The sequence below is a fragment of the Corythoichthys intestinalis genome, chromosome 3 (genome assembly GCF_030265065.1).
Source record: "Corythoichthys intestinalis isolate RoL2023-P3 chromosome 3, ASM3026506v1, whole genome shotgun sequence".
Taxonomy (NCBI): Eukaryota; Metazoa; Chordata; class Actinopteri; order Syngnathiformes; family Syngnathidae; genus Corythoichthys; species Corythoichthys intestinalis.
The window spans coordinates 64,834,018-64,847,769 of NC_080397.1; the positions used below are offsets into that span (position 1 = coordinate 64,834,018).

The window sequence follows — 13,752 nt, forward strand, 5'->3', positions numbered from 1 at the left end:
CCATCGAACTTGGACAAAAACTGGGATCAAGAGCTCTACTCTGTTGCCAATTGACAATTGAAATGCAATTTCATTGATCACTTATATGAGTGCAGACGTTTATTCCAATGTAACTTGATAGACAACAATACTGTTGACTCAAATGCAGATCATTTGATTCTCAAATACAGTATCTTGATTTTCTTAAGGTTTCATTGCACCCAGTACTGATTCGAGGCACCTTGTGCCAGAGGTGGGTAATAATGGACTCGAGGAAGAATAGTATTACTTCAAAAAAAGTAAAAGTAGTTATAGAAAAAAATGAGTCAAGTACAAATAATACATACTGTATATATGGCGGAAAATACTCAGGTGACTTGAATTTCCGCTCCGGGACCCCCAATTTGGCCAAAATTGTCCTATATGCATGTGTGATGCATCATTGGAAAGCTTCAAATCCCAATTTTCTGGGGGAGGAAAAATTTTGAACAGGAGGGCATTTTAAAAAAAGAAGTTTTTTTGAAACCCCTAAACCCTAACTGGAGATGAGAACATTAGAGAGCATAATTAAAGACACCATGATTTTAACGAGATATTATCACGTACTTTCCTTGTTTCGATCCAAAAACTCCATGTAGCATGTATCATTGAGTGTCAAGACAGAGATGTCAATGGCCACAGCCGGATTTTGGGGGGGATTTTATGGGTGAAACACGGTCATATAACAAGGGTCACGATGCAGAAATCGCAGACATCAAGGAGTGGTCAAGATTTTCTTTTTCAATTTGTCTTTGTTTGGATTAGGGCTGCAGCTATCGAATATTTTAGTAATCGACTGAAAATTCTATCGATTAATCGAGTAATCGGATAAAACTTAAAAAATTTTTTTTTTTTTTAGGTAAAGAGCAATTATAAATATACATGAGAAAAAAAGACATTTAATCCAATACTGAACCATTTTCAGTCAATCAATGTCTTTATTTTTGATGTACATTGTTGAAAACAGCCAACAATTGCATCTCAGATGTGACTAGAAAAAAAATCACTGCTTTCCCTCCAAAAACTTCTACATCTTATAAAAATGAAAAAAAAAAAAATTCTAGCCAAAAAATGTAATTACGCTTGATAACAAACATCACTTAAAAGCTAGGTGTTTTTCCCATGTGTTTCAATTCAATTTCCATTTGTGTCAAGCTATTTTTAAGTTCTAGTTACGTTTTAAGTTAGTTTAAACTGTAAGTACTGATAGGATTTGGAGTTTTTGGAGTGTTCAAAATAAATCTATGATACATGCTGTATTGGAGCACATTAGGCACCAGTGCTAATTGGTGTTTTATTCAGCAGTGACTACTGAGCTAAAACTGACAGTTAGCTTTATTATATTTTAATTTTACACCCTTATCACTCTACAGCGCTGTGTTTTTACAGATATAAAGCCTGTATGTAAGACACGTTAGCCATGCATCGACAGTGGTCATAATCAATAGAAACCTAGCCCCCCCTAAGGGCTAACGTTACGTGAGCGAGTGACAGTAACGTATATTTATCAGTGCTGAGAAGACAACTGCTTCAAGATGGTGGCTGTTTACTAATGCCGTTCAGATACGGCCGAATCTGTCATTTTGCATCTAGTTCTAAATGCATGCGATATCTATGAGACGCATCGGATACTACCTGCTACTGCACTAGCATCATGCGGTTGTAGTTTTTAGCAACGTCGGCGTAGTTTGTAGCAACTGTCAGCTTCAGTAAGGTTTTTTTTTTTTTTTTTGAATTGCTTCTTCCTCTACGCACGTGACGTCAGCGCGTTGTCCTGCATTAAAAGTAGTCCGGGCAAAACGTGATGCTTAGACCTGGCAAAATGAAACGATTCCTCGACGTGAATAAAATTACTTGGATCAGTTTTTTAACTCGAGTTATTTGAGTTGCTCGAGTATTCGTTTCAGCTCTAGTTTGGATCAATTATTTATCACCTAACATATCGGGGAAAATGCAACAGTAACAAAAAAAAGTACAATTAGGCGATAGTTATGAGGTAGATATCCTGGACGTATTTACGGACACGATTTTTTTCATTGTGACGCCATTTGTTCAAAAGTTTAAAATATGCGAGGTGAATAATTTTATAAAGTCGTTTTTTTTTTTTTTTTTTAACTAAATATTAGACGTCAATTAATGATTCTAAGATAAAAATGATAGACATTTCAAATAATAAATTACTTACCTTCTTTTTAAAACAAAAGCGGTTGCGTGGCATCTGTAAACGGGGATCTCCTGGGTAAAACGGACAAATTAAAAATAGTTTAGGGGCTTAATGCGCCATGAAACTGCTATGGCAGCATATAGACATATTGTTCTATCAAACACAACAGTTCTTTTGTCTTAAAATACGGCAGTTTATTTTAAAGAGGGGTGCAAGAGCAGAAACTACTTTTCCAGCCTTGTCTCTTTTCCGCCATGTACAGTATATTTAACAAAGGTATTTTTTTTTTTTCGCAGCCCAAAAAAGTCATCTATGTGAACTGTCATGATTATTATACTGTACTATAAGCAATATATGACCATATTTGGCCTAACAGAATTCACAAAAAAACCATCAAATTCCGACTAGAAATATCTGCAGAATTGAAACGTCACCCGTCCGAAGAGCATGAGTGCCCCCTAGTAGAGAAAACATATTCTCCTACCTAGCATGAAATAAAAACGATCATGTCTCCGGTTTTCCGTGATCTATCGGAGAAAAACTGGTTGCCGGCCGGCTAATCGTGGCTAGGTTAGGCTAGATTATAATCAACTGGGATAGGCTCCGGCACGCCTGCGACGATGCCCGATAGACCACGGAAAACTGGAGATATAATCGTTTAAATTTCATGATAGGTAAGAAATATGTATTTTCCCCTGGAGGGCGGGCTTGTTCTTTGGACGGGTTATGTTTCATTTTTCTCATCTGAATTTGACAATTCTTGAGTATTTTTGCTCCTAACTATGGTGACTTTAAAGACGCCACGTGATTGAACAATTATCATTGGACTTCCAACTGCAATCTCGTGTGTGTGGTCATGTGCATCTGTTAGGTATCATGGAGTCATGTGATTATTGTGGCAACATCTCATTGGTGAACCTGCTAGTTTAGCTCAAAGTAAGAGTAGCGTTTTTTTCTTCCCAGATCTACTTTCGTAAAAAGTATGACGCGCTTCGTAAAACGACAATTTTTCTCCAGAAATGAATCATGTAATGCATTACTACCCACCTCTTGTGCCAGATCTAGCAGAAAAACACAAAATTCTCATGATTTTTTTTCTTTCTTCTGCTTACCCTGGCCTCTACCTACCTGCGTTTGACCTTGTGTTGCTCCTATTTTTTTTTTTTCTTTCAATACAAGAGCATTGTGGTGATTGGATGTTGTGGTTTATGTAGCATCTGTGTCGTTTATGGAAGAGAATGGACCACCTGTCGGCGAATAAGAATGAAGAATGGGCGGGCCACACGGGCTGGTCAGCTGGCCCCCTCTTCACTTCGCTATCGTGCCCGTCGCCACCGCACTACGGCCACTCGCAGGTGCCCGACGACAGCTTCCCGCACGCCCCGGCATCCGTGTCCCACGGTCACGTGTCGCCCGCCTCGCTCTTCGCCGGCACCGCTTTTGAGCTGCCGCAGCTGTCGGTCAAGCCCGGATTGCAGCCGACCGTCATTCAAACCCAACTGGCCCCTCCCGGCGCGCCACCCACCTGCACCCAACTCCCTTGTGTGACATTCCCATGTACATCGCTCCCTGGCGTGCCACCCGCCTGCGTGACCTCTTCTTCTTTTCAGAGCCAATATCGGCTTTCTGATGCTCACAGCCAAACGTCGTCGGCGCCCCGCGAGTCATCTCAGTGGATCGACTCATCGCTTCCCGCCGGTAATGTGGAACCTATTTCTTTGTACTTTGCAGGCACGTTTTTAGACAAAAATATGTCCGAAACCAGATGTTGTTATGATGCAAGTGTTCTGGGTGGCCTGTAAAGTGGTTCACAATGGCCTCTCTGGTTCCTGGTTTTTGTTCCTCCCGATCGAGCGCAGACAGTTGAACCAATGCGTTTTCTGCTAAAACGAGCAGCACCTCACATGCAATACCTTGTAAGATTTGCAAGAGTAAAATCTTGTTTTGTTGGAATGAAATCCTCCGCCCGCCCGCCCACTGTCAAATAGTCTGGAGACTCAAGTATGAAACCCAAGTTTCTGCCCTTGGTAACCTGGCACACCAGATTATTGTTGGCAATGACCTCCTAGCCAAATGCCGTGCATTCATGTTGTTGTAACCACTGACTCAAAGAGCAGTAACTTTGATCATTTGATGAAAAGTTTAATGGTCACTCACTCTGTTGTCGGGGTGATGCTGAATATATTCTGTCAGACGGGGAGTGGGCACGACGGGCTGACCATTTTCCGCTGAGAACATTATGTCCATCGGTTATCACACGGCGAGGGTGTCAATAGCGTACCGCACGAATGCTATGTTTAGACCGCAAGGCTGCGTGACGTCACCATCCTAAACCGGAAGGAGGTCAACATAGAAACATGCTCGCATACTTAGAACCCATGTGAGAACTGCTTGTTTTCTGCCAGTAATCTTTCAAAAAAGAACATGCCGATTAAACACTGCTGTATGGAACTTGTAGAAACGACTCTAGACATCACGACACATGATGGATGTTTTCTTTATTAAAACGGTAAATTGAGCAGATTTACCTCCATAACGATAAATGACCATAAATTTGCCCAAGTGGACTTTTATATCATTTGAAAATTTGAATCAATGCGTGAAATACAAATGAACTGTTTCTCGTTGATTTATTTACCAGATTTCAATTTAACATATTAAAACAATTGAACATGCAGTCTAAACATTAAGTACATAACAATTTCTTGTAAACCATAAGAATTCAAGTACGAACACTTGTATGACTTGAACAATGTACAACATTATAAAAAATCAATAGGACGACTGTGCAAACATGTCATTGTTACACAAATGACTTACAGTTTGAACAAAACACTTCAAACAGACAACTTATTGTTAATGGCTGCTGTGACATACTCAACGTAAGTGTTTACTTCAAGGTTTCAGGTTTTTTTTCCCCAGAGCATTTTTGAATATATGCACGCACACATGCACCCCACCCGTCCACACACACACATTAAAGCTATATTGCTCTTTTGCCAATGAAACATTTAAGATTTTATCATGGCAGTAATGACACAGAATGAAGCAAGCACATACAGAAAAATAGCTGTGGCCATTAAACGGTCATATTATAGGGTTCACTGTTGCATTATAATTTATGCTGAATGCTTTACCCTCATAAAAGATATCAAAGAAATCACACACACACACACACACACCAATACAAAGTAACACAACATACTAATTGCTAGATGCAGTCCGTGCCCAATCCACTCATTAAGTTCAGCCATTTTGACAAGGTTAGAGCCGCTGTCTGACTCTTATCGTGTTCGTTTTATAGCGTTAGCCGCTAGCATTAGCCTGTTGCCTGGCTATCAGTAGAAAGCACCCTCTCTTGAAATCGTGAGAACCAGGGAGGAAAGCTGGTGAAAGCCCATTTGGAGGCTGCCAAGAGTCAACTTAATGTCAGGTGAAAGTTTGGCGAAGATCCCTTAAGCCTGACTCCATCACGTTTGCTTGTAACGATAGCCGCTAGCGTCAGCCGCTAGCGTTAGGTTACTGGGCTTCTGTTTGTTTGAGTTCCTGATAACCGTGTGACTTCATACGTAAGCACACTGACTGCTTCCTTAAAGGGCAACTGAAGACCTTTACGGATTTTGGTGTAATTTTACGAATATAAACTTTGGACGAGTTCATCAAAACAACCATGAAATTATCAACACGTAATTGCAAGGATAATTTGCGTTTTTTTTGAGTATTTTTGCACTCCGTTAATGGTCCCTTCGCAAACCCGGAAGTGTGACGTAGATTCCCTGACGCAACAGAGAAGACTATCCACAGCTAGCATAGCAGCAACAACGATGTCAGTGATATTTCCACCAAAGGTAACCATTCAGGATCGCTCTTTCGTGACGCCACCGATGGCAAAGGCTCCCAGGAAAGATGAACTACAATTAATCCCTACATGTTTGAACCTGAAGCGTCGGATGACAGCGATTTACTTGACACAGCAGATGTCGTCATGACGCCAATTGACAGCTGGACACTTTACGAACGGGAGAGTGAGTGGTAAGCTTAAGTCCAGCATCGTGATTTTTTTATTCGAGAGAATGCGATTACATGGTTGTATATTTTTCCATGCTCTCCACATAGCTAAAACTGGATATTAGGTAATGGGACAGCTCCTACCCATCTAAATATGGTAAAGCTAGCCCAAATGTAGCTAAATGAATGATATGTTATTGATTTTTGAGGCTTTATATTTATCCTGTGACAGGCCAAAAAACAACGAGCCAAGGACCTATTTGGTGCTGGGGACATTTGAATTTACATAATACCTATTGATATAGTCATAAAATCACATGAGTAGACCTGTCAGCAAACCTATCTACTTATGACAGGGCAACAGCAACAAAAAAAAAAAAAAATGTCGCGCTTCAACAAACAGGCAGTAGGAGTCCCCCTCGTTTATCAACAGAAGTGCATCAAATTTTAGAATCAGAGGGTCTACTTACGTCTTTGTAAAACCAAGGTTGCATTGTTGTAGGTTTTCAAAGCTGTCGTCGCTGAAATGATGAAAACAATGAGCCGATTGGGGACCTGTATGCATGCTCACCAAAACGGTCCAAACCTTTGCAGGAGAAGTTTTTTTTGGACCACTCATAGAGTATCGAGTCTTCCTGTGAGCAAATCATCGCTTCACATTGAGATGGCATGACGAATCTCGCGAGTAAAACCCAGAAAATGTTTGCAATATATGGCGAGGATAGCGTGGTGCTATATTTCCGTGTTCAGAGTGGTGGCGACGCTCCCTGGAAGCTACGTCATCACGTAGCGGTCAGCAGGGTGGCGCGTCCCCCGTTGCTATGGTGTTGCCATGGCCATAACTCAAAAACTACGCGGTCAATAATTATGATTATTTTTTTATATGACTTTTTGAGACCGCGAATGATACATTTAATACAATTCAACTGAGTAAAACACTCGAGCGAAATCCGAAAAGCTCTTCAGTTGCCCTTTAAAGGAGAATGGACATAGCCGAACAACACAGTCAAAGCGGGATAAAAAGACTGTATTTTATCGTTTTATTAAATTAGCGAATTTACGGACATGGTCAAAATTCCAGTACATCGGCCATCCTGAAGAATTTCGGTAATGGTAAATTTTGGGTATACCGCCCGGCTCTAATTAGCATGTTAGCATAGGTACTCTTTCCCTTAAAGACCAAGCAGTATTTAGACTGGGGGTGTCCAAACTATTCCACATAGGGCCTGCGGCAGTGGGTGCTGGATTTGATTCCAACAAAGCAAGACTTTTTCACCAATCTGGTGTTTTACAAATGTAATCAGTTGATTGGAGTGTTTAGCAGAAACTGTGTGTGCTGGATCGGTAGGAACAAAAACCAGGACCCAGAGCGGTCTGTTTGGACACCCTTGATTTCGAGCTAGGAGGCTCAAACTTCAGATTCTTTCATTTGAATCATAAGGCACTACTAATATGATTTTAAAAAATTAAAGAGGTTTCCCCAGGGATATTTGGGAATTGACATGGAATCAACCTATAGAATAATGTCTTATTATGCATGTATTATCACCGGCAATTATTTGACGATGACGTGGAATGTGGAAGTCAACTCATTTGATACATCTTTTTCCCGCTCGCAGCCTTAAATGACTCCGATCATCCCGACGAAAATGCTGTCGCGCCGACGCCGGTGAGTAGAATGGCGTCATGTTCGCATCTGATCGCTGCCACTCTAATATTTGAGCTCATTCGGATGATGCCGTCAACTCATAACAATTGCTTCCTTTTTTAAGATGGTTACAAAACGTTCCGTGCTTTTACATCAGCGTTCGCTTTTACTCAAACAGCTATCAGAATTGGACAAACTGGTGAGTAGTGTGTGTGAATGTGTCCACTTTTTTTTCCTAAGCGGGAACTATGACAAAAGATGGAGTTGAAATTTGTGTTCCTCTCATACAGTTGGAATCATTGCCGAAAGAGGAGAGTGACGTTTGTGAGGAGTCACCCGATTCCGCCGCTCAGGTAATTGAACTTGACTTTATTGCCTGTTGCAAAAAAAAAAAAAAGTGATGTCAAACTCTGGTCTTTTCTTCTATTCAGTCGCCTCTGTCGACGGCGGATGAATCTCAGGTATGTTCCCAACGCTAGACTGGCCATCGGGCATACCGAGCATTTCCCCGGCGGGCTGATGATGATTTTGGGCCGGGCCTGTTTTATTTATTTATTTTTTACTAGTGTTTGGATACCGTAATATCTATCGGTACACAAAACTGGTAGATCGCCCCAGTAGTCATAATTGATTCTGGGCAAGACCAATTACAGACGAGGGCTGATGCCCATAGGCGGAGTTTGACTTTTGGGGCAGGGGGGGGCACAACATGTTGATGACCCCGAAAGGCAGTGTCAGCAATAAAATGAACTTACAAGAATATTTATAATAATAAGTTTTTGTTTCCCATCATTCTTGAGGGGAATTCTAAATCAGGCTGCTGGCAGGACAGCTATACTTTTCGCCAAGATCATCATCCATTGAATATGGTCCGCTCGCTGGTGTTGTGCCAGTGTAGTTACCTCAGTCAAAAATTGTATCCCCTGGGCGGAGCCATATGGAGGTAGATTTGTGTCTTCATTATTCAAGCAAAAAAAAAAAGTTGCTTCAATCAAAATATATATTTTCAATTAAAAACAGGTCACTTCAATTAAAAAAATGTGTTTGAATGCAAAAATTAATTTGAAATTTTAAAAAAAAAATGCATTTGAAAGCTATTTTTATTTGATTTTTTATTTATTTATTTTTTTTTATTGAAGTTTTTTTTTTTTTTTTTTTTTTGATTGAAACAACTTTTTTGATTGAAGTAATGTTGTTTTGTGTTTGGGCCACATTTTGGCTAGGACATTTGTGTCTATATTATTCAATCCCAAAAAAAAGTTGCTTCATACAAAAAATATATATATATTCAAAAGAAAAATCACTTCAATAAAAAAAAAAAATTTTTTTTTCAATCATAGAAAAAAAGTTTTTGAACACAAAAAAATATTTGAGACTCAAGCATTTGAACACATAATTGTTCATTTAAAAAAGTTTTCTTTGATTTTAGCAAGCCTTTTTGTGTTTGGGCAATATTATGGGTAGGACATTTGTGTCTAAATCATTCAATCCCCCAAGAAGTTGCTTTAATGATAAAAAAAAAAAAAAAAAACATTTCAATTTTAATTTTCAATCAAATGAAAAAAAATTTATTTGAAAAATAGAATTGCGCTCCCCTATTTTTTGGGGGGAAAATAATATGCAAAGCAAATGACCGTCTAAGGTGCTAGTCACATGATCTGTTCGCAAAATAATTTTGACCCATTATAAAAAATCTTTTTTTGTTCATTTTTGTTGTCTGTTTTCCTGCTTTACAACTTTTATATATGTAGGAAAGTCAATTACATGCAATGATACTTTTCGGACACCATGGGCGGCCTGGCCCCACCTTAAACTCCACTTATGCTGATGCCCCCTAACTCTTGGGCCTCGGCTGTCAATCAATTGGTCATGCAGAGAGAGAGAGAGGAGATGAACAAATTGGAGAACTAGGGGGAAAAAAAGGAAAGGTGGCGTGGACAAAAATGGAGATGGAAAGAGACAAGCCCTTCATGCAGATTTGCTACTAAATGTTTTCAAATAACACAGATGTTTGCTGATGGCGGAGCTTCCTCTTCAGCAGCGGCAGCAGCAGCAGCAGCAGCCACAGGTTACGATGGCGAAGGTTGCCGTCAGGTGGATGAAGGGAAGCGGGCAGAGGAGAGACCCGCGGCCACCGCCGGTCCAAGTGGAGGGGAATCGGAACTTCAGGTAAGAAGTGATGGAGCGCAGTCTCGTTCAGATACGAATGAAGTTTATTTCCATTATGCTTGCTAACTCTTAATACAGCCAGTAGTTACAAGAAGGTCATTTAGCTAGCTAGCATGATGTGGTTTCTACGATGTTATACTAGTGATAGTGATGCTTCACTAACTTTATTTGATTAATTGAGTTAGTTACTTTATTTTCGTTGCACAAAGTACAGTCCAAAGAAAAAGTTTTACATCCAACGAGTGCAAACAAGTAGTGCTCAGAAAATGCTTATATTAGTATTGGTGCATCTTAATAGGTCTTAATCAGTGTTGTTAATAACGGCGTTAGAATATAACGGCGTTACTAACGGCGTTATTTTTTTCAGTAATGAGTAATCTAATTAATTACTTTTCTCATCTTGGCAACGCCGTTACCGTTACTGAGGCGGGAAAGGCGTGCGTTACTATGCGTTACTAAGTTGGTTGAATAAAAAAAGTCTGAGAGAAACGGACTCAAGGAGACGAGAGAGCAGAGCAGGAGTGGGGAAGACGCCGTTGCAACCGCGATGCTAGGTGGCTTCAATAATACCTGACGGTAGCCATAGCCGCCGACAAACTACGCCCACATGACACGTTAGATATCATATTATAGAACTAGATGCAAATTTTAGACACAGCTGCATTGGCAACATGTTTTAAGGACTACATGCGTTAGTAAACAGCCGCCATCTTAAAGCAGTAGACCTCTCAGGAAGGCTCTGATGTAGAGAGCGAGCCTAAGTAACTTTTTTTTTTTTCTGAAAAAAAAATCTAAAATGCTCCTAAATCGGCAAAATCTTAACTTAAATCTATCTTTAAATGATGAAACAGTTTTAAAACTTACACATGTTTTAAGTAGACAGAAGGGAACTAATGCAATAACGGGAGCAATTTTAACGGTTGATTCACAACTTTAAATGACTTCCACACATAGCAAAGGTTACTATCTAGTTATCGCAATACCCTTTGTGTAGTTAAGTGGAGGGTAAAGAATTGGGCTAGGGCCAATTGTCCCAAAAACCCTTTAAACTTCACATTGTGTGACCTTTTTTTTTTTTTTTGAGAAAAAAAACAAAACATGAAAATTATCACTAGTTACTTTGCCAAGTAACTAATAACTCTTAAATTCAGGTAACTGAGTTACTAACGCAATTACTTTTTGGGAGAAGTAATTTGTAACTGTAATTAATTACTTTTTTAAAGTAAAATTAACAGCACTGGTCTTAATGCATAAGACACTACAGGCGTTGACAATCCAAAATGAGCCGTATTGGAGCATTAAAAAAAAAAAACTATGTCTGGAGCCGCAAAATATTGAAAGCCTTATAATGAAGGCAACATATGCTGTACAAATACATAATGTGAATTCATGTTTACTGTATCCCCCGCACTATAATTTTCTCAAAAGCTGACAGTGTGCCTTATAATCCGATGTGCCCTATTTTTGGATCAATATTGGTTAAGCATGACATGACATTCCATTTAGCTCAGCTCCAACCTGTGGATGCATAACCTGTGGATTTTTGGATTTCTAAAAGATCTTTTTCAACCTGAATAATGGGCAAAACAAGTATGACAATGGTGCAACCGCTAGACGGATAACTAAGTGAGCAAGCTACATGTTTAATGTCAAATACTGGGATCATGGCAAACGTTTTATTAAGGAGGTGGCTTGCATTTTGTGGGCGCCAATGCTCCCTGTGCAGCGAGAATGCCACTCGGCCGACGACCGGCTTGTCACACACCACGGTCGCCGGCCGATAAAGGCGCGCCTCGGCCGGGGCCGGGGGAGTCCCCCTCTCTCACCTCCGGCCGGTTCTGGATTGTGTCAAGACATCCGCCCCCTTCCGTCCTCTTTGCGTGCCCGCCGAAAGAGCACTATCCTCGGCTTGGGATCAGGGAGCCACCCCGCTCTCGTCTCCGGTTCTCGATTCGGTCCAGGCCTCTAGCCTCCTTGTTCCTCTTCGCATGGCCGCTATACTCAGCTCAGGCAGCCACGCGGTCTGACGTCGGCCGGTTTGTCCACCGAGAATGCGCCGTTTTTGGCATTCGTTCCCTTCTGTATCCCGGCGACAAGCATCGCCTGCCCGCCGGGGCCGCGGCAGAACGACGAGCCAAAACTTGCTCGCCGCCCGGGGCTGGCCGATCGGTGAAGACCCTGCCGCCGTGCGTGACATGAGTTGGGGTCATTTTTGTGTGATTTTTTTTTTTTTTTGTGTTTTCGAAAGGCGAGGAAAAGACTTGGAAAAGCCGCTCGGTTCGGGTCAGCATTTCGCCTAGCTGTCACGCCTCCTGTTGTGTCCACGCTCTTTCCTATGTCTCAGAAGCCGGGGCGGGGAAATGACAAAAGCCGGACTAACTACGGTGGCAAAAAAAAATACCATGGAAGATGTCGGCAATATTGACCATTATGCAGTAGTTTTGCCCTGTCGTACTGAATAAATGCATTTTGAATATTTCATATTCCATTTAGCACAAGACTGCTATTTGTCATGACCGTACCATTTATTTAGCAATTGAGGAAAAACACTTAGTTCAAAAGAATATCCTGTCAAATTATTGGAGAAGAGGGATTAAATCGATGATGACATTTTGCTGCTTTCTGTCGCATTTTCCTCATTCTGAATCGTCCCCCTTAATGGGCTGAATTCTAAATCAGCTGAAATCGTTACTCTACTGACGCCATCACCCAGCTGGAGGCGCTAGAGCGCTATAATGACAGGCGGGGCGAAACGGCAGATTCAAAGATTCATTTCTCGTCATCTGCGCTGAGCCAAATTGTTGTATATAGTCGAATCGTCTCAAAATATGATTTCAATTCACATAATAATGCTATTTAAGGCTTTTTTATTATTCTGTCACAGGTACTTTAAATGATTGTCTGGCATTGCTTGTCAATAAAATGAAGCAATGGCATCTGTTTTTTTCTTTTGCTTTAAAAGGCATAAAAGTGCAAAAATACTATAAAACAGTCATTTAAAGCCACTGTTTTGCTGTTTGGAATGTTTACCAGCAGCGACTGTGCGCTGCCAAAGTGAAGTGTGCGAGTACTGACGTCGTCGGGGCAAGAGCGTTTCATTCATACGGTTTCGGCGCAATGGAATCCTTCCGCGTCTTGGCCTTCCGTTTTCGCCGAGGCCATTCTGCAACACAATTGTTGTGTCTTGGCGTCGCAGCGTCACCATGTAAACGGCCCATAAGATGGGGTTGTCCAAACTATTCCACATAGGGCCGGCCGCAGTGGGTGCTGAATTGGATTCCAACAAAACAAGTCTTTTTTTTTTTTACAAGTGTAATCAGTTGCTGCTTGTTTGAGCAGAAACTGTGCTGTTGGCACAAAGACCAGGACCCACAGCGACCGCTTTGGACAGCCCCCTGAAGACTGTGTGCAAGCATTGTCACAAAGAAGTTTGCTCTGATCATCTTTCCATCAATAGCTGCTGGGCCAGTCTCTGTTTAAAATGCCAATTTTTAAAGTCCTGTATGTTGCCGTGCGCTTTGTGATTTCTTGCCAGCGTCTCTCTTTTCACATTTCTCTTCATGCCAGCCTCTCTCGTGAAGCCTTTTCACATTTCTCTTCCAATGTTACGTTCTCAGTTACTATGGTAACTATGGGCCACGAAAAACAAGGTCTCAAGTTCAGAACGAGGTTAATATGATTGGAATAATGCTGAAGAAGGACATCCGCGGTGGTAACCGGGGTTACAATGTTTGGTGTTATGCCA

The 13,752-nt window shown here is 41.0% G+C and overlaps 1 protein-coding gene across 2 annotated transcripts in view; it reads left to right on the top strand.

Moving 5' to 3' along the window:
• The window catches only part of LOC130912777 (uncharacterized), a 29,462-nt gene that overhangs the window by 276 nt on the left and 15,434 nt on the right, over nucleotides 1–13,752 (top strand). The window contains exons 2-7 of one of the 2 annotated variants that reach the window (XM_057830799.1): nucleotides 3,397–3,880; nucleotides 7,810–7,859; nucleotides 7,963–8,037; nucleotides 8,129–8,191; nucleotides 8,270–8,299; nucleotides 9,846–10,007. In XM_057830799.1, the coding sequence (XP_057686782.1) occupies nucleotides 3,397–3,880; nucleotides 7,810–7,859; nucleotides 7,963–8,037; nucleotides 8,129–8,191; nucleotides 8,270–8,299; nucleotides 9,846–10,007 (864 nt within the window). The remainder of the gene's footprint in view (nucleotides 1–3,396; nucleotides 3,881–7,809; nucleotides 7,860–7,962; nucleotides 8,038–8,128; nucleotides 8,192–8,269; nucleotides 8,300–9,845; nucleotides 10,008–13,752) is intronic. The other variant, XM_057830800.1, reaches the window with a different exon arrangement.